The sequence below is a fragment of the Pongo pygmaeus genome, chromosome 10, assembly GCF_028885625.2.
Source record: "Pongo pygmaeus isolate AG05252 chromosome 10, NHGRI_mPonPyg2-v2.0_pri, whole genome shotgun sequence".
Lineage (NCBI taxonomy): Eukaryota > Metazoa > Chordata > Mammalia > Primates > Hominidae > Pongo > Pongo pygmaeus.
In genome coordinates this window covers 49435056-49457040 of record NC_072383.2, presented here as the reverse complement: position 1 = coordinate 49457040, position 21985 = coordinate 49435056, and the positions used below count along the sequence as shown (strand labels likewise).

Below are 21985 nucleotides of genomic sequence, written 5' to 3'. Positions count from 1 at the left end.
AGTGGCAGCAGGTGAGGCCGAGAGGTAATGGAAGCCAACCGTGAGGACCCTGTATGCCAGTGAGAGGACTTTGGCTTTTATTCTGAGTGAGATGGGAGCCACCAGAAGCTTTTGGTGGAAGAATGACTTATGGAACATGTTTTCAAGAGTTACACTGGCAACTGTGTTAAGAAAAGAGAGGACAATGTAGAAAGGGGGAGGTGAGATGGAAGTGAGGCCAGGCACGGTGGCTCACGCCTGGAATCCTAGCCCTTTGGAGGCCAAGGAAGGAGGATAGCTTGAGCCCAGGAGCTCAAGACCAGCCTGGACAACACAGTGAGACCCCCATCTCTACAAAAAAATTTTAAAAATTAGCTGGGTGTGGTGGCCCACCGCACCTATGGTCCCAACTACTTGGGAGGCTGAGGTAGGAAAACTGCTTGAGCCCGGGAGGTCGAGGCTGCAGTGAGCTGTGATCACACTGCTGCACTCCAGTCTGGGCAGCAAAGTGAGACCCTGTCTCAAAAAACAAAACAAATAAAAGAGAGAGAGGCTGCTGCTGTCGTCCAGGTGACAGCATCCCTGGAGGTGGTGAGAAGTGATTGAAGAATCTGATTTGCTGTTCTGAAGAGTGAAAGAGAAGTTAAGGATGACTGCAAGGTTTCTGGCTTGAGCAACTAGAAAGGATGCAGCTGCCATTTCCTGCAATGGGGAAGACTGAGGGAGGGCTAGGTTGTGGATGTGGGAGCCCGGAGTTTCACTTTTGGGCATGTTAATTATGCCAATTAAATATTCCAGTGGAGATGTCAGGAAGAAGGTTGAATAAAGTGCGGAGTGCAGGGGAGAAATCTCAGCTGGAGAACTATGTTTAGGAAACATCAATACACAGGTGATGGTCAAAGCTAGGAGATGGGATGGGATCATGCAAGGAATTACCATGGAGTGGGAAAGGAAGGCTGCAGGACTGAGCCCTAGGTCGACAGGGTTTAGAAGGGAGTGGGTGACGGGAAGGCAGCAAAGAGGCTGTGGAGGGGACGGCAGCAGGGGCCAGGAGAGCGCAGGGCCCTGGTTTTGCAAGAGGAGGGAAGAGCATCAGATTCCGCTGTGTGGTTATGAGGCAAAGGTAGTGGAGTGTTGGGGGTAAATGCCTGCTTGGAAGGGGCTCAAGAGGGAATGGAAGGACAGGAATCAGAAATAGTAGCATAGAAAAGGTAAAAGCAAGCAGAGAGAGAGAGATAGAATGTAGCTGAAGGGGGACTCAGAAATTATTTTGGGGCCAGGCATAGTGGCACACGCCTGTAATCGCAGCACTTTGGGAGGCTAAGGCAGGTGGATCACCTGAGGTCAGGAGTTCAAGACCAGCCTGGCCAACATAGAGAAAACCTGTCTCTACTAAAAATGCCAAAATTAGCTGGGCGTGGCGGTGGGCACCTGTAATCCCAGCTACTCAGGAGGCTGAGGCAGGAGAATTGCTCAAATCCAGGAGGCAGAAGTTGCAGTGAGGCGAGATCGTGATACTGCATTCCAGCCTGGGCGTCAGAGCAAAACTCTGTCTCAAAATAAATAAATAAAATAAAATAAAAATTAGCTAGGTGTGGTGGCATGTGCCTGTAGTCCCAGCTGCTCAAGAGACTGGGGTGGAGGAATGCTTGAGCCTGGGAGGTGGAGGCTGCAGTGAGCTATGGGGACACTTCTACACTGTAGCCTGGGCAACAGAGCAAGACCTTGTCTCAAAAATGTATATATATTTTGGGCTTTTTTTCCTAAAACGGGAACTATAACAGCATATTTGCGAGCTGATGAGAGTGACCCAGCAGAGAGGGAAATGGATCAGGTAGGAGAAGGGGGAACTAAGGGAACAGTGTCTTTGTTGAAAGAGGGTGGGATCAGTGCACAAGAGGGAGACTTCAGACACCTCACCCATCCTCTGTTCATCCTTTGTTCTATCCCCTCTCCTGCCAAGGAGTGAGCTTAGGGACAGGGAAGGAGAGTGTTCGGCTCTCATGCCCCGCTCAGGGGTGTGCTCCCTGACTTGTATCCTTGCCTTTCCACAGCCTGTGGAAGTGGGAGGAGATCTGCTTTCAGGTCCCAACTTGGCCTCCAGAGGATTGTGTGACCTGGGGCCAGCCACATCTGTCTGGCACTGTTTTATCTGCAAATACCTGCTTAACTGGGGTGCTGTGGGGAGCGGGTGCCAGCGCTCCCTGCTCAGCTCTGCACTTTCCTTGTTTTCTCCTGGAGCCTCCGAGCTGGGACCTGCTGTCCCCTCCATGCCCCAGTGCTCTTCAGGACTGCTGCAAAATGAATTCCTGACTCCCCAGCGAAAAGTACCTCCACTGTCTCTGAACCTCCAGCATTATTTCTTTTCCTCTTTTTTTTTTTTAGCTATATGACCTTATTATTTTTTTTAATCTATCAACTACATTTATTCCTGTAATTCTTCATTTGCACAGAAAATCAACAGTTGTCTCTGTTTTAAGGGTAATACAGGCTGGGTTTTGTGCTCACACCTGTAATCCCAGCACTTTGGGAGGCTGAGGGGGTGGGCTGCCTGAGCCCCGAAGTTTGAGGCCAACCTGAACAACCTGGTGAAACAAACAAACACAAACATTAGCCAGGCTCAGTGGCATGTACCTGGCACCTGTGGTCCCAACTACTAAGGAGGCTGAGGTGGGAGGATCGCTTGAACCTGGGAAGTTGAGGCTGTGGTGAGCTGTGATCGTGCCACTGCACTCCAGCCTGGGCAATAGAGTGAGACTCTGTCTCAAAAAAAAAAAAAAGTGTAGGCGGGCGCAGTGGCTCACGCCTGTAATCCCAGCACTTTGGGAGGCCAAGGCGGGCGAATCACAAGGTCAGGAGTTTGAGACCAGCCTGGCCAACATGGTGAAACCCCATCTCTACTAAAAATACAGAAAATTAGCTGAGCGTAGTGGTGGGCGCCTGTAATTCCAGCTACTGTAATTCCAGCGCCTGTAATTCCAGCTACTCAAGAGGCTGAGGCAGGAGAATCTCTTGAATTCAGGAGGTGGAGGTTGCAGTGAGCCGAGATCGCACCACTGCACTCCAGCCCATGCGACAGTGTGAGATTCTGTCTCAAAAAAAAAAAAAAATTTAATATTTTTATTTTAAAATTTCTTTTTTTAAATAAAAATGGGTATATTTATGGTATACAAAATGATGTTTCGAAATATGTACCCATTGTGGAATGGATAAATTGAGCTAATTAACATATGCATTCCCTCACATACTTATTTGTGGTAAGAACACCTAAAATCTACTCTCCGTAATTTTCTTTTTCTTCTTTCTTTTTTTTTTTGAGATGGAGTCTAGCTCTGTTGCCCAGGCTGGAGTGCAGTGGCGCGATCTCGGCTCACTGCAACCTCCGCCTTCCAGGTTCAAGCGATTCTCCTGCCTCAACCTCTCAAGTAGCTGGGATTACAGGCACCCGCCACTACACCTGGCTAATTTTTGTATTTTTAGTAGAGATGGAGTTTCACCATGTTGGCCAGGCTGGTCTCGAACTCCCAACCTCAGGTGATCCGCCTCCCCCAGCCTCCCAAAGTGCCAGGATTACAAGCATGAGCCACCACACCAGGCCTACTCTCAGTAATCTTCAAGTATACAATACACTTTTATTAACTCTAGTCACCATATTGAGCAATAGATCTCTTGAACTTATTCCTCCTGAAATTTTGTCTTTTGACCAACCCTCTTTTTCCTTCCTTCCTCCCTCCCATTCTCTTTCATTCCTTTTTTTCCTCTCTTCTCTCTCTCCCTCCCTCCCTCCCTTTTCTCCCTTCCTTCCTTCCTTTTTTCCTCTCTTCCCTTCCCTCCCTCCCTCTTTTTGAGGAAACACTTTGTTTTCTCTTCCCTGTTAGCTGATCAAGTCTGCAGGCACGGGTCCCAATGTGGTCCGGTTTGCCTCTCAAGCTGGGAGTCATAGCTGGCACACAGTGGCTGGCACACTGAAGGTACATGGAAGGAAGAATCATGCAGTCACCCCATGGCATCCTCTAGCTCATCCCTAAACATGTGTTGAGCCCTACTCATACTAGGCCCCTTGCCAGCTCTAGGGCAGCCCCCAGGCAGGTTTTGAAGGCTATTCTCTGGCCCAGAACTGGGGAAAGAGGTTCCTGTACGGTAGGTGCCAGGACTATGGCAGGTGACCAGTCTTCCAGAGTCCCCTTGTTACCCCTCCCTCTCCTCTCCTCTTGCAGTAACTGGGGGGTTGGCATGAGGAAGAGGGCCTAGAGGAGGGGGCACAGTCCTGTTCAAGCTCTGCCAGGCAGCCAGAGACCCCCTGGGGCACCCGTTGTAAGCAGTAGACAAAAAGCCTGGGACAAAAGGCCTGTGGGAGCCTTGGTGAATAGATTAATGAGATTTCCATAAGGGAGACCGACAATGGGATTCTCCCTTCCAGCCTCTTTGTTCCAGGCTGATATAATGGAGCTCAGAGGAGGCTTGCCCAGAGGCATAGCCCCTTCTCCACACCCGCCTGGAGCCGACTCACAGCTGCCCATCCTTGCCTACCCTGCCCCCAGCCCAGTTTGGTCCAATCCCTTCCCTCCCCTATGGGTGATGGAATCCAGAATCAGAGAATTTCTGGAAGATCTGGAAGGAATCTTAGGGGTCTCCTTCAGGGGTTGGAGGAGGGTGTTGATGCTGTGTTGTTGGGGTTTCTTCCTACCTCACCCTGTACAAAATTTATTTCAGTGTTTCTAATGAGAAAGGAAGGTTAGAGGTCCACCGATCTAAACCAACGGTCTCAATGGACAGATGAAGAAAGTGGAGCTTAGTGAGGTTAAGTGTCTTGGCCATGATCACAGAGTGACAGCTCAGGGCATTTGCTGCCCCAGGAAGCCAGGGTGGGCTGGGGGGATACCTACCGCCTGCATCGGGCCCTGTGCATGGAGAGCCTGTGGTCCTCAGGGATGGGAGAGGCACCCAGAGGACCCGACGGCAGCAGGACCACGGGGGACATCGGTGCCTGACTGTTCTGGCAGCTGTGAAGGCTGAATCATCTCTCATGAACCTTGTAAGACTTCCTAAAAATGAGGGGAGGGGTTTTAGGAATGACTTTACTCTTCCATCCAGTAATTCTTTCCATAACTATTGATTGATTGCCTGTGAATTTGAAGGACTGCGTCCTGTGGGTAGAGTCAAGCAGGGTTCCAGCTTCCTATGTGCACAGCAGCACTTCACCTTCAAGGTCTGCAGAGAAAGAGCTGCCGCAGGAACAAGACCTTGCTCCCCAAACCAGGCAGTTTGAGAGAGAGAGTGTTTTCTCCACAGAGTCCCAGCTACCACCTGGGAAAGCCACAAAACCCAAATAAGGAACTGTGTGCCCAGCCCAGGGGTGTGTCTGGTTATCTGATGGCCCTTCACAGGGAAAGACAGGCTCTACTTGGGCATTTTACCGGGAAGGAACACAAATTCTCCTGCCTGCTCTGAAGGGTAAATACACAGCACTTGGGGGCACAGCCACTGTTTCCACAGGCCCAGGAAGTGAGTATTGGTGAGTGTAGGTGTGCAGTGTGGAATGACTCAGGCTCTTCTCTGGCTGTAAGAACAAAGGGCTGGGCCAGAGAGCCCTTGTAGGCAAGTGGTTCAGGGCCTGGGCTTTGAGTCCTGTCTCCACTCTGTAACAGCCATGTGACCCTGAAGATGTGTTAATCTCTGTACCTCAGTCTCCTCATCTGGGGAGGCGATGGGGATGACAATAACAGTATTGATCTCAGAGCTGGTACGAGGGCTGCATTAGAGATGTAAAACATAGAACAGGCGCTGGTTCTGTACGCAGTGCTTGGGTTTTGGGGAAATGGCGTCAGCTACTGGCCCGTCATATTAGAACTGGAAGGAACCTCTTTTCACAGAACATTCATCAAGTTTCCCCAGCCCCAAGGAGAAGTTACTTGTTTAGTGTCACTCAGCAAGGTTGGGGCACTGCTTGGGTTCTGAATTTGTAATTTGTGCCCCACGCTGGACTGTGTCCATTATATACATTATCTTTAAATCCTCACCCCACTTAGCATGACATACGTTATGCCCTTTAACAAATGGATAAATTGGCTGGGTGCCGTGGCTCAGGCCTGTAATCCCAGCACTTTGGGAGGCTGAGGCAGACAGAACACTTGAGGCCAGGAGTTTGAGACCAGTCTGGCCAACATGGCAAAACCCTGTCTCTACTTAAAAAAAAAAAATACAAATAGAAATGGGGAAATTGAGGTTCACTGAGGTCAGGCAACCTGTCCAGGGTCACAGAGTGTGTGTTTGGCCTGGATTCAAATTAGGTCTCTGGGATTCAAAGCCTATACTTTCCCCCATGTCCTCTCCTCACCTCCAGCATCACTGATCATTAGAGTGTGACTTGTGAACCTGGACAGGAGACAGGGGGTCCCCGTCCTGGGGAGATCCTTCCTGAGGCTCCTGTGGGAGGGAAACTGGCAGCAAGCCCAGGGTCTCTGTGTTAGAGCAAGAGGGCTGTAACTGGCCTGGGGGTGGGGGCAGGGAGACAGCATTTTCCACCTATAGCGGGCTAGGGGAGGAAGGCAAGGCCTGGCAGGCCTGGGTCTGTCAGGAAGCATCTAAGTGAGATCGCACTTTAAACATGCACGTGCCAGGAACAGGCACGAACATATGCACATGTGCCTGCAGCTGCGCACATCCGTACACATCCCTGGCAGTATGCACATGCATGTTGGTGTGTATTCAGACTCACGTGAGACATCGTTTTGAGCCGGTGTACAGGTAAGGCAATCTCACCCACTCTTCTCAAACTTCTGCCCTCTTCCCGCCCTTAGGTTGGGGCTGGTCCTTTGGCAGCTGAGTTCTTTCTCTTGGAAGGGGTTAAAGGAAAACGTAGCGCTATGGAACTAAGTTTAGCAGAAGTTGCTGACCTGGTGCCCTGCTTCCCGGTTAGATTTTTTTTTTTTTTTTTGAGATGGAGTTTCCCTCGTCGCCCAGGCTGGAGTGCAATGGCGTGATCTCGGCTCACTGCAACCTCCACCTCCCAGGTTCAAGATATTCTCCTGCCTCAGCCTCCCAAGTAGCTGGGATTACAGGTGCCTGCCACCACGCCCAGCTATTTTTTTTTTTTTTTTTTTTGTATTTTTAGTAGAGAGGGGTTTCACCATGTTGGCTAGGCTGGCCTTGAACTCCGGACCTCAGGTGATTCACCCGCCTCAGCCTCACAAAGTGCTGGGATTACAGGCGTGAGCCACTGTGCCCAGTCCCTGGTTAGATTATTGAAAGGATCTCTAGTAGATGTCATGTCACTGCATGTAGACAATGATGCCTTAAAGAAGGAAGAAGGGAAAAAGGGATGAGCTGGCAGCTAGTGGGGAACCCAGGGTCAAGAGAGATCATTTTGAAGATGAGAATTAATCAAGCTAACTGTGGGGTGGGGGCGGGCCCGGCACCTAGGAGGGATAATTGATGGGGCCGAGGACTGGGGTGGATGGACCCTGAGGCCTTCTGGGTGCAAGATGGATACAGATACAGATAAAGGTAAAAAGAGGGCCAGAGGTAAGGGACCTTCGCCCAATGACTTCATTTTTTGCCCTGGCTAATATGGGAGGAAATTCACCTGGAGTGGAAGGGCCAGGTAATGAAGGGCCAAATGAAGACTGAGAATAGAGATCGGGTGGTCTAGATAAGAGTGTCATGGACAAGGTCCCCTCTCTGGAAGGGCAAGAGGGTCTGAACCGTGGAGTAGAGGAGACATCGTGGGTATGAAGCTGGGAGGACGGGGTGGAGGACTGGAGGTGGCTTACTGGAGTCCAGTTTCCAAGGTGGAGCAGTTCTCAGTGATGGCCAAGGCCAGAGGATCTTCGTTGGCGGGTGGAGGTTTCAGTAAGGATTGCTGAAGGCCAGGCCAGGGGCTAGTGAGAGGGAGCCTGGCCCAAAAGTCTGGGGGATGAGGGACATCACTGACAGCTTTAGGAACACAGGGGCTGGCGGTGGGGAAGCAGATGTGTGTGGACAAGTCCAGATCTGAGCCTTCTTCATTTACTGTGTCTGTGCCCTTGGGGAGGGTGTCACTCTTTTTCCCCAGCTTGTCCAGTTTAATATGTTCAGGGTAAATGCTATCATCAAGGTCAAATCTCTCTTTCCATATTAAGCAAGGAAACAAAGCACAGAAAATAGTAAATAGAAAAAAAACAGATTTGTGGTCTGAGTAGTAACACAATACTTGGATTTGTGTAACTTTTGTTTGTTTTGAGATGGAGTCTCACTCCTGTCGCCCAGGCTGGAGTGCAGTGGTGCCATCTCGGATCACTGTAACCTCCGCCACCCGGGTTCAAGTGGTTCTCCTGCCTCAGCATCCTGAGTAGCTGGGATTACAGGTGCCCACCACTATGCCCGGCTAATTTTTGTATTTTTAGTATAGACGGGGTTTCACCATGTTGGCCAGGCTGGTCTCGAATTTCTGACCTCAGGTGATCCACCAGCCTCGGCCTCCCAAAGTGTTGGGATTACAGGCATGAGTCACCGAGCCTGGCCAATAACTTTGATGTTACCCCCTAAGACTCTGCTGCCAGAACCATTTGTGATTTTTAATGTTCCAGGAAATTACCCTCTTTCACACCAGGTAATGCCTCTCAATCTTTGGAGATCCTTCTCAGCAAGAGCTGGAGGGCTGCATATCTGCCCCCCAAGAACCTCGCACTCAGCTCTGTTACTCTGTTCTCCCTCCTGCCCAGTGGCCAGCATCACCTCTCAAATGGGGGCAGGACAACCTCAAGAACTCAATATACCTTCCTTTTTAAGCTACACTTTTATGGCTCATGCCTTCCCTAGGGCAGTGGGGATGAGAGTAAATAGCTTTATTTTCAAATGTCTTCTCCCATTGATGTCAGGTCACACCCACATGAAGTAGAGAGCATCAACACAGGTGGGGTGCTGTCAACAAGCTGCTGCTAGGAAGGCCAGCTGTGGAGAACTGAGAAGCCACCGGGTTATCTTCAGCTTTCTCTTCTACTATATACACTCACTTTCAAAGCTCTGGTGACCCAACATTTCTTGATGTTCTCTATGGACTCGAAGTATATGCATGGTTATGTAGGTTGTGCACAAGCCTTACTTCCAACAGGGCACAATTCACAATTCCAGTGCAGCAGACACTAGATTTATGAGCTTTCCAGAAGGTGGCAGTAAAGTGCCTTGAGGAAGGGAATATGGCACGTGAGCTAGCGCAGCCCTGGCTTTCTGAAGGCACTGTGCCCTGCACCTTTGAAGGTGTTGTTCTTGTGATCTGGGATGCCCTGCTCACTTTAGCCTGTCTGGTCGACTTGATCCCTCACTTTTCATGGTGCAGCAAAGGCACCACCTCCTTGGAAAGTTGCCCTGAGCCCCAGTGCCCTTGGCACATACCTCTGTTTTCTCACTTCACAGAGGCCATTGTCTACCTACCTGTCTTCTCCACCCGGCTGACCCATCCTATTCACCTTTCAATCTTTCCCATGCCTAGCAAAACACTTGGGATTTGCTCCATAAAAATCCGTTGAAGAAAGAATACTGAACCTATGAGAATACATGAACCTGTTAACTTGTCTTATCAAAAGCTTAGAGAAATCATCATCAGCATCAACTGTCGCTGGGTGTGCCATGGGCCTCTTAGTCTTCGAGATATTTTATCAGGCTGGCCCACAGCAGCCCTGTGCCTGGGTAGAGCCATTCCCCAAGCCCCAGATCCCCTTACCAGACTCTTTGGCTCATGCTGGGAGGTGCTAAGGGAGTGTCAGGAACAGCCAAGGAACATCTCTGCTGTGTTTACAGCATGGATGGCAAGAAGGAGGTTGTTTATTACATCTCACAGGTCTGCTTCCTGAGGACCACGAAAAAAAGTTCTATGATCTCTAAGACAGGAACACTTTTGCTTTGAGTAATGGTGCTTTTTTACTTTGCAGTGAGTCTGATGACCTCTCCCTATTTGGCTACTGGGAAGCTCAGACAAATTGTGGTCCACATCCTATGACGTGCATTGTGTATTAACTTTCCCCAGTCTTCTCCAGCATATGACCTATTTGTTCTACATATTTTTGTACTGTGGTGATACCTGTTGGGAATAAAGCAGGTGGCAGCACCTGCCCCAGGCACACAGCCATTACATGCAGCTGGGTCTGGAATCCAGGTGCTCTGACTTCATCAGGCAGAAGCCAAAACCAAGTAGGAAGGAAATGAATGCTCTGGGTCAGCCACTGAGGTTTCCGATGGATAAGGCAGTGCCACACACGCCAGCATCTCTGACCTCAGGCCCAGAGGGGGCCTTGGAATCTCAGGAAAGGCTGAGGTGAACAGAGCATTTAGGAGTAACAAACTTCTGGGTCACTAGGCCAGGGACTCTGGGCAGGCCTCATGCATCTCTTTACATAACCCTGGTGCCTCTGTAGTGGCCAGCACACGGTGGGTGACAAACATCTCTTACTGAGCGAGCTTCACCTGAGTTTGACTATTCCGAGGGCTGGGGTGTCCTGCCCATTGTCCGATCCTTCACTAGAAAGTAAGGATCTCGTGTCCTACAGAGCACATGGCTGGAGTGGCCAGGACAAAAATAATAACCATTGCCTACAAGGTGAAGTTAGGGCCAACCACATCATTTCCAGACCCCTTTGGGCGCTGAGGAAAATATTTTCAGACAACTTTAATCCTGGGACATAAGAAGTGTATTTGGTGCCTGGAGGGAGGGCCCCTAGAGAGTGGGGCGGTAGGTGGTGGATGCCGGAAGCCCAGCCTGTCCAAGCTGCAGTCTAGGCGCACTGGCCTATAGCTAGCAGTGGCCCACTGGGTCCTCGGTGGCTAGACCTCACCAGACCTCCTGTCTCTTGCCCGCAGCTCTGTTGAAGATGCACTGGACACCGGAACACGCCCAGCCCCTCAACCAGTGGCCAGAGCAGCACCTGGACGTCTCCTCCACCACCCCGTCGCCGGCCCACAAGTTGGAGTTGCCCCCTGGGGGTCGCCAACGCTGCCACTACGCTTGGGCACACGACGACATCTCCGCCCTCACTGCCTCCAACCTCCTAAAGCGCTATGCAGAGAAGTACTCTGGGGTCTTGGACTCTCCCTACGAGCGTCCGGCCCTGGGCGGGTACAGCGACGCCTCCTTCCTCAACGGCGCCAAAGGGGACCCCGAGCCCTGGCCAGGGCCGGAGCCACCCTACACCTTGGCCTCACTCCACGAAGGCCTCCCAGGAACCAAGTCGGGCGGTGGCGGCGGTTCCGGGGCCCTGGGGGGCTCCCCAGTTTTACCCGGGAACCTCCCTGAACCCCTCTACGCCGGCAATACGTGCGGGGGCCCGTCGGCGGCGCCCGAGTACGCGGCGGGCTACGGCGGCGGGTACCTGGCGCCGGGTTACTGCGCACAGACGGGCGCCGCGCTGCCCCCGCCGCCCCCGGCCGCGCTCCTGCAGCCCCCACCGCCTCCGGGGTACGGGCCCTCAGCGCCGCTGTACAACTATCCCGCAGGGGGCTACGCAGCGCAGCCCGGCTATGGCGCGCTCCCGCCGCCCCCAGGCCCACCCCCGGCCCCCTACCTGACCCAGGGCCTGCCCGCGCCCACGCCCCTGCCCGCGCCGGCACCGCCCACCGCATATGGCTTCCCCACGGCCGCGCCGGGCGCCGAATCCGGGCTGTCGCTGAAGCGCAAGGCCGCCGACGAGGGGCCCGAGGGCCGCTACCGCAAGTACGCGTACGAGCCCGCCAAGGCCCCCGCGGCTGACGGGGCCTCCTACCCCGCCGCGGACAACGGCGAGTGTCGGGGCAACGGGTTCCGGGCCAAGCCGCCGGGAGCCGCGGAGGCGGCGTCGGGCAAGTACGGTGGCGGCGTCCCCCTCAAGGTCCTGGGCTCCCCTGTCTACGGCCCGCAACTGGAGCCCTTTGAAAAGTTCCCGGAGCGGGCCCCGGCTCCTCGTGGGGGGTTCGCCGTGCCGTCGGGAGAGCCTCCCAAAGGCGTGGACCCCGGGGCGCTGGAGCTGGTGACGAGCAAGATGGTGGACTGCGGGCCCCCGGTGCAGTGGGCGGATGTGGCGGGCCAGGGCGCGCTCAAGGCGGCGCTGGAGGAGGAGCTGGTGTGGCCCCTGCTCAGGCCGCCCGCCTACCCGGGCAGCCTGCGCCCGCCGCGGACCGTCCTGCTCTTCGGGCCGCGTGGCGCGGGCAAAGCGCTGCTGGGCCGCTGCCTCGCCACGCAGCTGGGAGCCACGCTGTTGCGCCTGCGCGGTGCGACACTGGCTGCGCCCGGCGCCACCGAGGGCGCGCGCCTCCTCCAGGCCGCCTTCGCGGCCGCGCGCTGCCGCCCGCCGTCCGTACTCCTCATCAGCGAGCTGGACGCACTGCTCCCCGCCCGGGACGACGGCGCGGCGGCAGGGGGCGCGCTGCAGGTGCCGCTCCTGGCCTGTCTGGACGGGGGCTGCGGCGCGGGGGCTGACGGCGTGCTGGTTGTGGGTACCACCTCGCGGCCCGCGGCTCTGGACGAGGCGACCCGCCGGCGCTTCTCTCTCCGCTTCTACGTGGCGCTGCCCGACAACTCGGCCCGCGGGCAGATCCTGCAGCGGGCGCTGGCCCAGCAGGGCTGCGCGCTCAGTGAGCGGGAACTGGCGGCGCTGGTGCAGGGCACGCAGGGCTTCTCTGGGGGCGAACTGGGGCAGCTGTGCCAGCAGGCGGCGGCCGGGGCGGGCCTCCCGGGGCTGCAGCGCCCCGTCTCCTACAAGGACCTGGAGGCGGCGCTGGCCAAGGTGGGCCCTAGGGCCTCTGCCAAGGAACTGGACTCGTTCGTGGAGTGGGACAAAATGTACGGCTCCGGACACTGAGCGCGCAGGGGAGGCCGCGGGAGCCGCCGTCCCTCCGTCCCCGCCGCCTCCGCGTGGGAGGGATGTCACTGAAAACCCAGCTGGCAGGGGCCGGAGTGGTGAATGTGGGATCCGGGACAGGAGGGGTCTGCCGGTGGATTTTTTTTTTTCGTGGGAAGGAAAATGCTTCTGCCAGGCAGATAGATGCCATTTGCGCCGTGTACTCAGGTTTTTCCTATTTATTGTGGACTGGAAGCTCGCCATCTCCGCCCGGCGGACCGGGCAGATCCGGCATGGGCTGGCACCCGGGGCCTTAGGAACTCCTGCTCTCTTGCCACAATGCTTTTGTCTCCTCGCTATCTGAATGGCACCCTCCTTCTCCCTCACTCTCTCCACCCCATTCTCTGCATTCTCTTGGCTTTCTCTCCCTTTTGTTTTGTCGCTGACACCCCTGCCCCCCATGCTGGCCCTGTTTCTCTCCTGCCTCTCCCTCCCCAGCTCTCTATCCCTCAACCTCTGTGCTTCTGTCTCCATCCCTGGCTCTCCACCGTCCCTGGCCTTTTGGTCCCTGAGCTTTAATGCCTGTCCCTGCCTTCTGTTCTTATTTGGACTGCAGTGGCCCTTTGCAGGAGCTCTGGAGGCCCAGGGGCTGAGGAGGAGGGTTACCCCTCTACCCATCTGAAACCTAGGGTCTAGGGGGATCAAAGAAAAAAAGTCCCCAAAGAAGGGGAATTTTTTGTTTGTTTTTGAGGGGAGATCCCAGAAATATAGCTTGTTTCATATTTTAGGCTTCTTATTTTTGTAAAATGTGTAGAATTTGCTGTTTTTCTTTTTATTTTGACAACTCAGGAAGAAACTGACCTCAGAAAGAATGTTAGACTTTGGCTGCTCTCCTGTGTGCCCCTCACACCTGTCCCCCCGCCCCCTCCCACTCCATCCAGGGGACCAAATTCTCCCAGAGACTCAAAAAATGAGACTTAGGGGAAGGGGAGAGGAAGACCCAGAGGCCTCACTGAAACCCCAGCTATTCCTGGTCAGAAGCAGAATGTATTCCTAAGGGCTTCCTCTCCAGGGCCGAGGCCTAGGCATGAATCTGGGGAGTGGGCTGTGGGGTTTGAGAGAGGGGAGGCCTTATTCCTCTCCTGCTGCTCCCCACCCCCTGCCCCACCCAACCCCTCCGCTGAGTGTTTTCTGTGAAGGGCTATCCAGAGTTAGGATGCCCTTGCCCAATTCCTTCTTGAGACCCAGAAAGTAGGCTGGGAGGGCCCAAATGGGAAGGTGACCTAAGCAGAAAGTCTCCAGAAAGGTCATGTCCCTTGGCCCTGCCTTGGCAGAGGTCCCCAGTGACTTATGCTAGGAGGATTCCATCTGGGTAGACAGTCTGGCCACAAAATCAGCTACTGGACCTCAGCCGCCTCTGCTGGAGGCTCTGAGGAAGAGTGAGCATCCCTTACTTGGGGGGCTCTGTGAGGAAATGTGCCTTCCCCATTCCCCCGGAGTCCTAGGTCTGGAGCTCCAGGGCTGGGAGAGGGTGAGGGAGATGGGCAGGGGTGTTTCCTCTGACCTTGGGGGCTTAGTCTCAGTCCTGCCTGAAATTTCCACTAGGCTTGGAACCCTTCCGAGAACCATATTTCTCTCCTTCCCACCAATTTTCCCTTGATGAGGCTTTAGCAGTTTGCTCCCACCACCCCCCAGCCCATTTCACAACTCTGATCTTTGTCCAAAGCAGGGGACATGCCCCCCCCACCCCGACCACCACTTTTTCTCTCTCCCACCTCAGCCTTCTGTGCAGTTCCTTGCCTGCCCGTGCATTTCTTAGAGTCTGCTGCCTCCCCCGCTGGCTGGGAGGGTGTCTGGGGGGGACCTTTCAGGGGCCCTGGCACCCAGGGCCTGTGCTGGCCTAGGAGTGCTGACCGGAAGGCTGCTCTGTTTCACCCCCTCCCCTCCCCCTGTTGCTTTCTGACCCCCTCTTTGGAGCCAGCCGCCCGCAGGGCTTTGGTGCCTCAGAAGCAGTGGGCTGCAGGGTCACAGCCGCAGGCTGCAAAAGACCCTCGGAGGGAGCAAGGAGTGAGGGGTTCTCTCTCAGGTGTGTATGTACTGGGGGGTGGGAGGGTGGAGGGTGTCAGGGAAGTTGGGGTGGGATCCCAGCCTTCCCTTCAAGAGGCAGGGAGCTCTGGGAGGTGGAGTCCCCACCGCTTCCTCTACTAGGCTCCTCCTGTTCCCCAGGCTTGGGGAGCTTTGCACAAGGAGACTGCCTCCAGCCTAGTGGCACCTACCTCATGGGCTCTGGGGCAGGTAGGGGAAGGGGCCGGTCCAGCTCTGGTAATGTTGGGGGGAGGCATACCAAAGAATCCAGGGGCAGGGAGTGGGGAGGGTGACTTCTGAGCTGGCCTCTCCCCTTCCTCTACCCAGACTGGGGCTGGGATCCTCTCCTCCCGCTGTAACCATTTCTACCTCATTTTGCTGCGTGTTGTACATGGACGTATTTATCTCCTGTCTGACGATGCTCTGCAGTTGTGGTCTGTCTACCTCAGAAGAGACTGTATTTTAAAAGAAAGTATTACACAGTATTAAAGTGATGACATGTGGTTTGCAGAAGATTTCTTGGGGGCAGTGGGATGTGGGAGTCCTCTGGGAGATGTCTGGACACGTGGGTATGCCGGTGCCCCGGGCAGGGTGTTCCTAATCCCTTAGTAACAAGGAGCAAGGATTCCTGTGACTCACTGTGATACAGTGAGTACCTACAGGAACGGGCACTGAGGCTGTGGGGAAGAAGCCATGGGTAAGGGGCCTTCCTGCCGTTCTGAGCTCTGACATTCAGCACTGGGGCAGGCTCATTGTATCCCCAGAGCCACAAAGTAGGGGGACAAGGAAGGGCTCACATGTTTGTTGAATGAGTGAAGAAATGAATGCATGGAGGAAGGGGGTTGCTGAAGAGAGGGAGGAGCCATCCAGAACCTGCAGCAGCCTTCACTGAATAGAGCTAGGGTTATACTTGTATTCCATTCTCAGTGGAGATAAAGTGGGCAGAGGGCGGGGTGTGGAGACGGCCGAGTTCCAATGTTTCAGGTCACGTGGTGTCCTTTGTCTACCATCCCCCCATCCATCAGTCCCATAACTCTGTCTGTGACAGCTCATCATAAACTGGGAGACTGAACAACCTAGCAACACTTGCCGAAAAAGCTCTGTAGAGATGCCAGTGAGAGATTTGGACCCACAACTCCTAGGTCCTTGAATACTGTAGGCAAGATTGCTGAGCATGCGCAAGAGCACAGGGGAGTAGCGCACCCAGGCTCCCTGCTATGGCTCACTGCACACATACAGGAGGCAGAGTGAGCACCAGGGAGACCCTGCAAAGCAAAGAGGACACGAATGTGAGTGTGCCTGGAGGTGGGGGCTCTAAGGCACTGCCCCAGAGTCCATTACCACAAGCCTCTCAGCCCTTGCAGGTCTAAACCCACCTGCCCCCACTCCTCTATTTTGCACCTTACTGTGTGCAGACATTGGGCCTGGCACTGAGGATACAGAAGGGGTCAAGCACAGCTGCTATTCCTGGAGCCCATGTCTAGGTGGGAAAAGCTCAGAAATTGATCATTTAAAAATACAACTGGATAAAGCTGCTGGGGGTGGGGGACCACATCAAATTAGTCTTTATATTCATACACCTAGTGCAATTATCTGGTACATAGAAGACATTGAATAGATGTTTCTTGAATAAATCCTCTAATTTCCAGATGAGTGCCCTGGTGGAGGATGCACAGGTTATCTTCAGAATGCCAAGAAATGGCTGGGGGCGCGGTGGCTCACGTCTGTAATCCCAGCACTTTGGGAGGCCAAGGTGGACGGATCACTTGAGGTCAGGAGTTTGAGACCAGCCTGGCCAACATGGTGAAACCCAGTCTCTACTAAAAATACAAAAATTAGCTGGGCATGGTGGTGCACACCTGTAGTCCAAGCTACTCAGGAGGTTGAGGCACGAGAATCACTTGGACCTGGGAGACAGAGGTTGCACTGAGCCGAGATCATGCCGCTGCACTCCAGCTTGGGTGACGGAGATTCTGATACAAAACAAAACAAAACAAACAAACAAAAAGAATGCCCAGAAAAGATTCTGACTTGTGGTGGTCTTGGTGGGGTGTCAGGAAAACTTCCTACCCGGGAGGGGAGGGGGATAGCTGGGCAAAATATGGAGGCTGGAAACTGCATCTTACGTGCTGTGCCACGAGTGTTGATGTGTTACAAGATAGTGAGGGCAGGAATCGGAGGAGTGAGGCTGGAGGAGTCAGCGGGGACCTCACTATGGAGGGCCTTCCATGCCCTGTTAGGAGCTGGGGCTCAATGATGAAGCCTTTGTGGGAGTTTAGGGGGCTGAGGACAGGACTGATTTGCAAGTTAAGAATTCACACAATGGCCCTGCCTCGTGGCTCATGCCTGTAATCCTTGCACTTTGGGAGGCTGAGGCAGGAGGATCCCTTGAGCCCAGGAGTTCTGAGACCAGCCTGGGCAACAGAGGGAGACCCTGTCTCTTAAAAAAACAAAGAATTCACACATTGACTCAACAAATCTTTACTGAACACTTATTATGCTCTAGTTGCCATGGGGACAATGTATGGACCTTGCAGTCTAGCGGGGGGAGACAGTAAAAACGCCGAGCTGCAGTGTGCTGTGGGGCAGATAGGAGGAGTCCCTAATGGGGACACCACTAAGGGGTGTGACTCGGAGTCAGGGAGGGCTTCCCAAAGGCGCCTGACAGCAGGAGTAGTGCAGGCCGCGATCAGAAGGAGAGCCAGAGCCAAGCTTCCTTGGGGGAAATGGAATAAGTGCAGGTAGGCAGGGCCCCAGTGTCGGGGGGGCAGGGATGGGGGCGGGAGGACCAGCAAGAGAGGAGGAGGGTCTGGACTAGCACCGGAGTGGGGGAATGGGATGATGGATTCATTTAATAAATACTAAACTTTAGTATTTGGTAGACAGGAGAATTTAGGAATTGAGGCCAGGCACGGTGGCTCATTCCTGCAATCCCAGCACTTTGGGAGGTGGTGGCAGAGGCGGAGGCCGGAGTTGGAGACCAGCCTGGGCAACACAGCAAGACCCCCATCTTCACAAAAAGAAAAGAAAAAAAAGAGAATGTAGGAATTGATTGAATATCGAAGTTAATGGAGAGCAAGGGGCCTAGGGCTTCTCGTAAAGAGGGGAGCGGTTGGGGAGTACATGAATTAGAAGAGATGTTGGTAACTTGTTCAGTTTGAGGTATTAGTGGCTATTAGGAGGCCTAGGGCAGGAGCTACAATGTAAAGGCCCAGAATCCTAGCTTCCTGGGGGGCTGAGAACCCCCTTCCTGGGTGTTGCAAGCCCTCTTACCCCAGTTCCTGAGTTTTGTGAGACCCTCCAACAAGTGCCATGTCGGAGTCCCCGTCTCCGTCGCTGGGTGTTGGCAGCCCCCTCGTCCCCAGTCCCCTCCTCCACTAGGCTTCCCGAGTGTTCGGAGCCTCCTTCCTCCCACAATCCGCGGGCGTTCGGAACCCCTCCCCCATCGCCGGCGCTCGGAGCCCGTCCCCGTCCCCGCACAGTCCTCGGTCCCTGGTTCCCGCCAGGGATGGCGGCGCGGACTCTGGCGGGCGCCTTGGTCCTGGCGCTCTGGGTTTGGGCGCTGGCTCCGGCGGGGGCCGTGGACGCTATGGGCCCTCACGCGGCCGTCCGTCTGGCCGAGCTGCTGACCCCGGAGGAGTGCGGCCATTTCCGGTCGCTCCTGGAGGCGCCGGAGCCCGACGTGGAGACCGAGTTGTCCCGGCTTTCTGAAGACCGGCTGGCGCGGCCCGAGCCGCTCAACACCACGTCGGGGTCTCCGAGCCGGCGGCGGCGGCGGCGAGAGGCGGCCGAGGACTCGGCGGGCAGGGTAGCCGGGCCTGGAGAGGTGTCCGACGGCTGCCGGGAGGCGCTGGCGGCCTGGCTGGCCCCCCAGGCCGCGTCCCTGTCCTGGGACCGCCTGGCTCGGGCCCTGCGGCGCAGCGGCCGCCCAGACGTGGCCAGGGAGCTGGGCAAGAACCTCCACCAGCAGGCGACGCTGCAGCTGCGCAAGTTCGGGCAGCGCTTCCTGCCGCGGCCCGGCGCCGCCGCCCGCGTGCCCCTTGCTCCGGCCCCGCGCCCCCGGCGCGCCGCGGTCCCCGCGCCGGACTGGGACGCCCTGCAGCTGATCGTGGAGCGCCTGCCGCAGCCCCTGTACGAGCGGAGCCCCATGGGTTGGGCGGGGCCGCTGGCGCTCGGCCTCCTCACCGGCTTCGTGGGGGCGCTGGGCACCGGGGCGCTGCTCGTCCTGCTCACGCTGTGGATCACCGGCGGCGGCGGCGGCGACGGCGACCGGGCGTGGCCCGGCAGCCCCGGCCCGCTCGCCACGGTGCAGGGCTGGTGGGAAACAAAGCCACTCCTTCTTAAAGAGCGGCGCGCGCCCCCGGGGGCCTGGGCTGCAGATGGGCCAGATTCTCCCTCACCTCACAGTGCCCTTGCCCTCAGCTGTAAAATGGGAGCACAGTCTTGGGACAGTGGTGCTTTGGATGGTTTATAAACGTTATGAAATACCGAAAGGGCAGAGAGTTTGTTAATCCGTTGGAAGGGAGCAGCAAAGCTCGTGGGACTGCCGGTGGAAGAGGGTCTCAGGTACCAGGCTCCCAAGGTGGCAGGTGCACCGAATTCTTGTCAGCTTAGCTTTTTTTTTTTTTTTTTTTTTTTTTTTTTTTTTTTTTTTTGGTAAGACAGAGACTCACTCTGTCGCCCAGGCTGGAGGGCAGTGGTGCGATCTCTGCTCACTGCAACCTCCGCCTCCCGGGTTCAAGGATTCAAGCGATTTCTCCTGCCTCAGCCTCCCGAGTAGCTGGGACTACAGGTGTGCGCAGCCACGCCCCGCTAATTTTTGTGTTTTTAGTAGAGACGGGGTTTCGCCTTGTTGGCCAAGCTGGTCTCCAACTCCTGGGCTCAAGTGATCCGCCCGCCTGGGCCTCCCAGAGTGCTGGGATTACAGGCGTGAGCCACCGCGCCAGGCAGATTCCTTTTTATCTTGCAATTATTCTTCCACGAAGAGTTACCACTTATTGAGTACTGTGTGCCAGGCCTCATGCTAACCAGTTACATACATTATTTGATGTACTCTTCAAAACCCAAGGAGGAGGGTATTGGCTCCATCACACATGCGGAAACTCGGCCACAGCTAGTTAGTGGCGTAGTCATGTTCTCGAACCTACGGCCGTCTGACCTGAAAGTTTGAGCTCCAGAAGGAATGGTGTGTGCGCAATAAGGGGCTTGAAAAACATGATGGGGACCAGAACAAGATGTGCAGCTCCCCCTCGGGGCTACTCTGGGGCTCTGCTGGAGTGTGCAGAGGCAGCACCACTAGAGAGGGGTGTGCCCATGTGCAGGGCGCCGCCTCCAAGGTGCTGCCCCCCCAGGCAAGGCCTCCTGACATGCTGAGTGGAGTCCCAAACCTTTCCCACACACCTGGGAGTGGCTAGGGCACTGCCTGCCCAGCTAAGGGGCTGAGCCGGGGTGAGCCCTCACGCAGACTCTGTCCCCGCCACAGGACAGAGTCGGGTCCTGCGAGGTGGTGGCGCCTGTCCACCTTGGGCTTCAGTGTGAGGGCAATGACAGAATGACAGGCCAGTCCAAGAGGAGAGTTGAAAACAAGATTGACGTAACCGTTTATTGCAAATTCTAAAGTAAAAAGATGTACAGTACAAAGTAAAATTGAAATTTCATACTATAAACTTCCAATCCACTTACACATTCTCATTTCTCAAGCATTTCTGCCATTTCCGCATAAACAGAACAGGGAACAAGTCGAGGAGGTGAGGGAAGGAGATACAGCAAGGGGAAAAAATTGTCTTGAATAATCACAAACCCCAGAAGCAAGTGAAAGGAAAGACATTTTCTTGACCTGCTGTCCTGGTGATGAGAAGCGGGGGTGGTTGGAGCAGTGCAGTTTAAAATGGCTCTCAGAATAGCAGCATTTATGGTACCATTTCAGCTTCCTTAAGTCCAATAATACTTTGCCCTTCCCTAGCGCCTTTGCCTCTGTATCTCAAAACGCTTTACAAAACATTTAGTTAAAGCCTCACAACACCCCTGTGAGGTAGGTCAGTATTATTATCCCCATTTTACAGACGGGGAAACTGAGGCACAAAGAGGTTAAGTGACTTGCCCAAGGCCACACAGCGAGCCAGCGGTCAAGCTAGGGATAGAACACAGTTCCGTCCCTTTTCTGGAACCACTGGACCACACTCCCCTTTACCTATATACATTCTTCACACACACACACACACACCACATGTGCACACCCACCCACCCCACCCCACTTAGCCTCTATGTACAGCAAACAGCAGTAGGGGGCAGGGACAGGGGGTGTCTCAGGAGTTTTAATGGAGGAAATCTTGGTAATCTTGGAATCCAAGAAAGCACAGAGCTGAACAATGGAAACTCTGTTGCAAAACTTGGGCCCCTCCCAACCCAGACTTCCTCTTCTCTCCTGATGTCCCCCTGGCTGGCAAGTTGCAGCCAATTCTTTAGGGGGTGGGGGGGTACCTGAAAATGAACGAAGCTTTTTGCTAAACTGTGGGCAACATCTGAGAAAAGAAAGAGGCATCATTACAGAAGATGCCCAGGACTCAAGTCACAAAGTCATGACCCATGGCGATCTCACCTCCACAGCAGGCCTGGAGGCTGGGGGCCGAGGGGAGGAGGTTGGGGACTGACCTACCAGCCATCTCGCTCCAGAGTGGAGCTTCTGGAGCGGACTAGAGTGGGCACTTCGAGATCCTCCTGAGAGAGTGTTCCTGAACCAGGAGACATGGCCTAGGCCTAGAGGGGGATGTCCCCAAAGGGGGACAGGGAGAGAAGGAAGAGGAAGGGTGCCCCCACCCCCACACAAATGTGAAGGAGACCAGCCCTCGTCTGTGGGCCTGTCTGGGGCGATGGAGGGCAGGGCCTGGTAGGAGCTTGCAGAGTGGAGGCTGTTGGGCATCGCGCATGGCCTAGCTTTGAGGCATGGGGATAGGTTTTTTTTTTTTTTAACATACAGGCGAAAAAGGCAGAAGTAAGGCCAGTCCAGCTGGGTTGGCTGACGTCATCTCTGAGGGCTCTGCCAGGTGGATTAGGTGAAGAGAGGTTTTATGGGCCTCTAAGCACCGGCCAGTAGTGGGGAATGCCACATGCAATGGGTGAGTGGGGATCTGGGGGGT

At 54.8% G+C, this 21985-nt stretch overlaps 2 protein-coding genes across 4 annotated transcripts in view; both read left to right on the top strand.

The window, feature by feature from the left end:
• FIGNL2 (fidgetin like 2) overlaps positions 1-16287 on the top strand; it is a 31454-nt gene extending 15167 nt beyond the window's left edge. Inside the window, exons 2-4 of one of the 3 annotated variants that reach the window (XM_063646969.1) lie at positions 4693-4779; positions 4909-5014; positions 10813-16287. In XM_063646969.1, the coding sequence (XP_063503039.1) occupies positions 10824-12785 (1962 nt within the window). In that variant the 5' untranslated portion in view covers positions 4693-4779; positions 4909-5014; positions 10813-10823 and the 3' untranslated portion in view covers positions 12786-16287. Of the gene's footprint in view, positions 1-4692; positions 5015-10812 lie in introns of all 3 variants that reach the window. The other 2 variants (XM_063646968.1, XM_054444135.2) reach the window with 2 other exon arrangements.
• Positions 16288-17424: 1137 nt separating this feature from the next.
• Positions 17425-19405, top strand: TMDD1 (transmembrane and death domain 1). Its single transcript, XM_054444138.2, has one exon. It carries the CDS (start codon positions 18358-18360, stop codon positions 19321-19323), a length of 966 nt encoding a protein of 321 aa, XP_054300113.1. The 5' UTR covers positions 17425-18357; the 3' UTR covers positions 19324-19405.
• Positions 19406-21985: the final 2580 nt, after the last annotated feature.

What these genes read in the sequence shown, in the direction of transcription:
- TMDD1 (XM_054444138.2), top strand. Translation starts at nt 18,358, where the DNA reads ATGGCGGCGCGGACTCTGGCGGGCGCCTTGGTCCTGGCGCTCTGGGTT.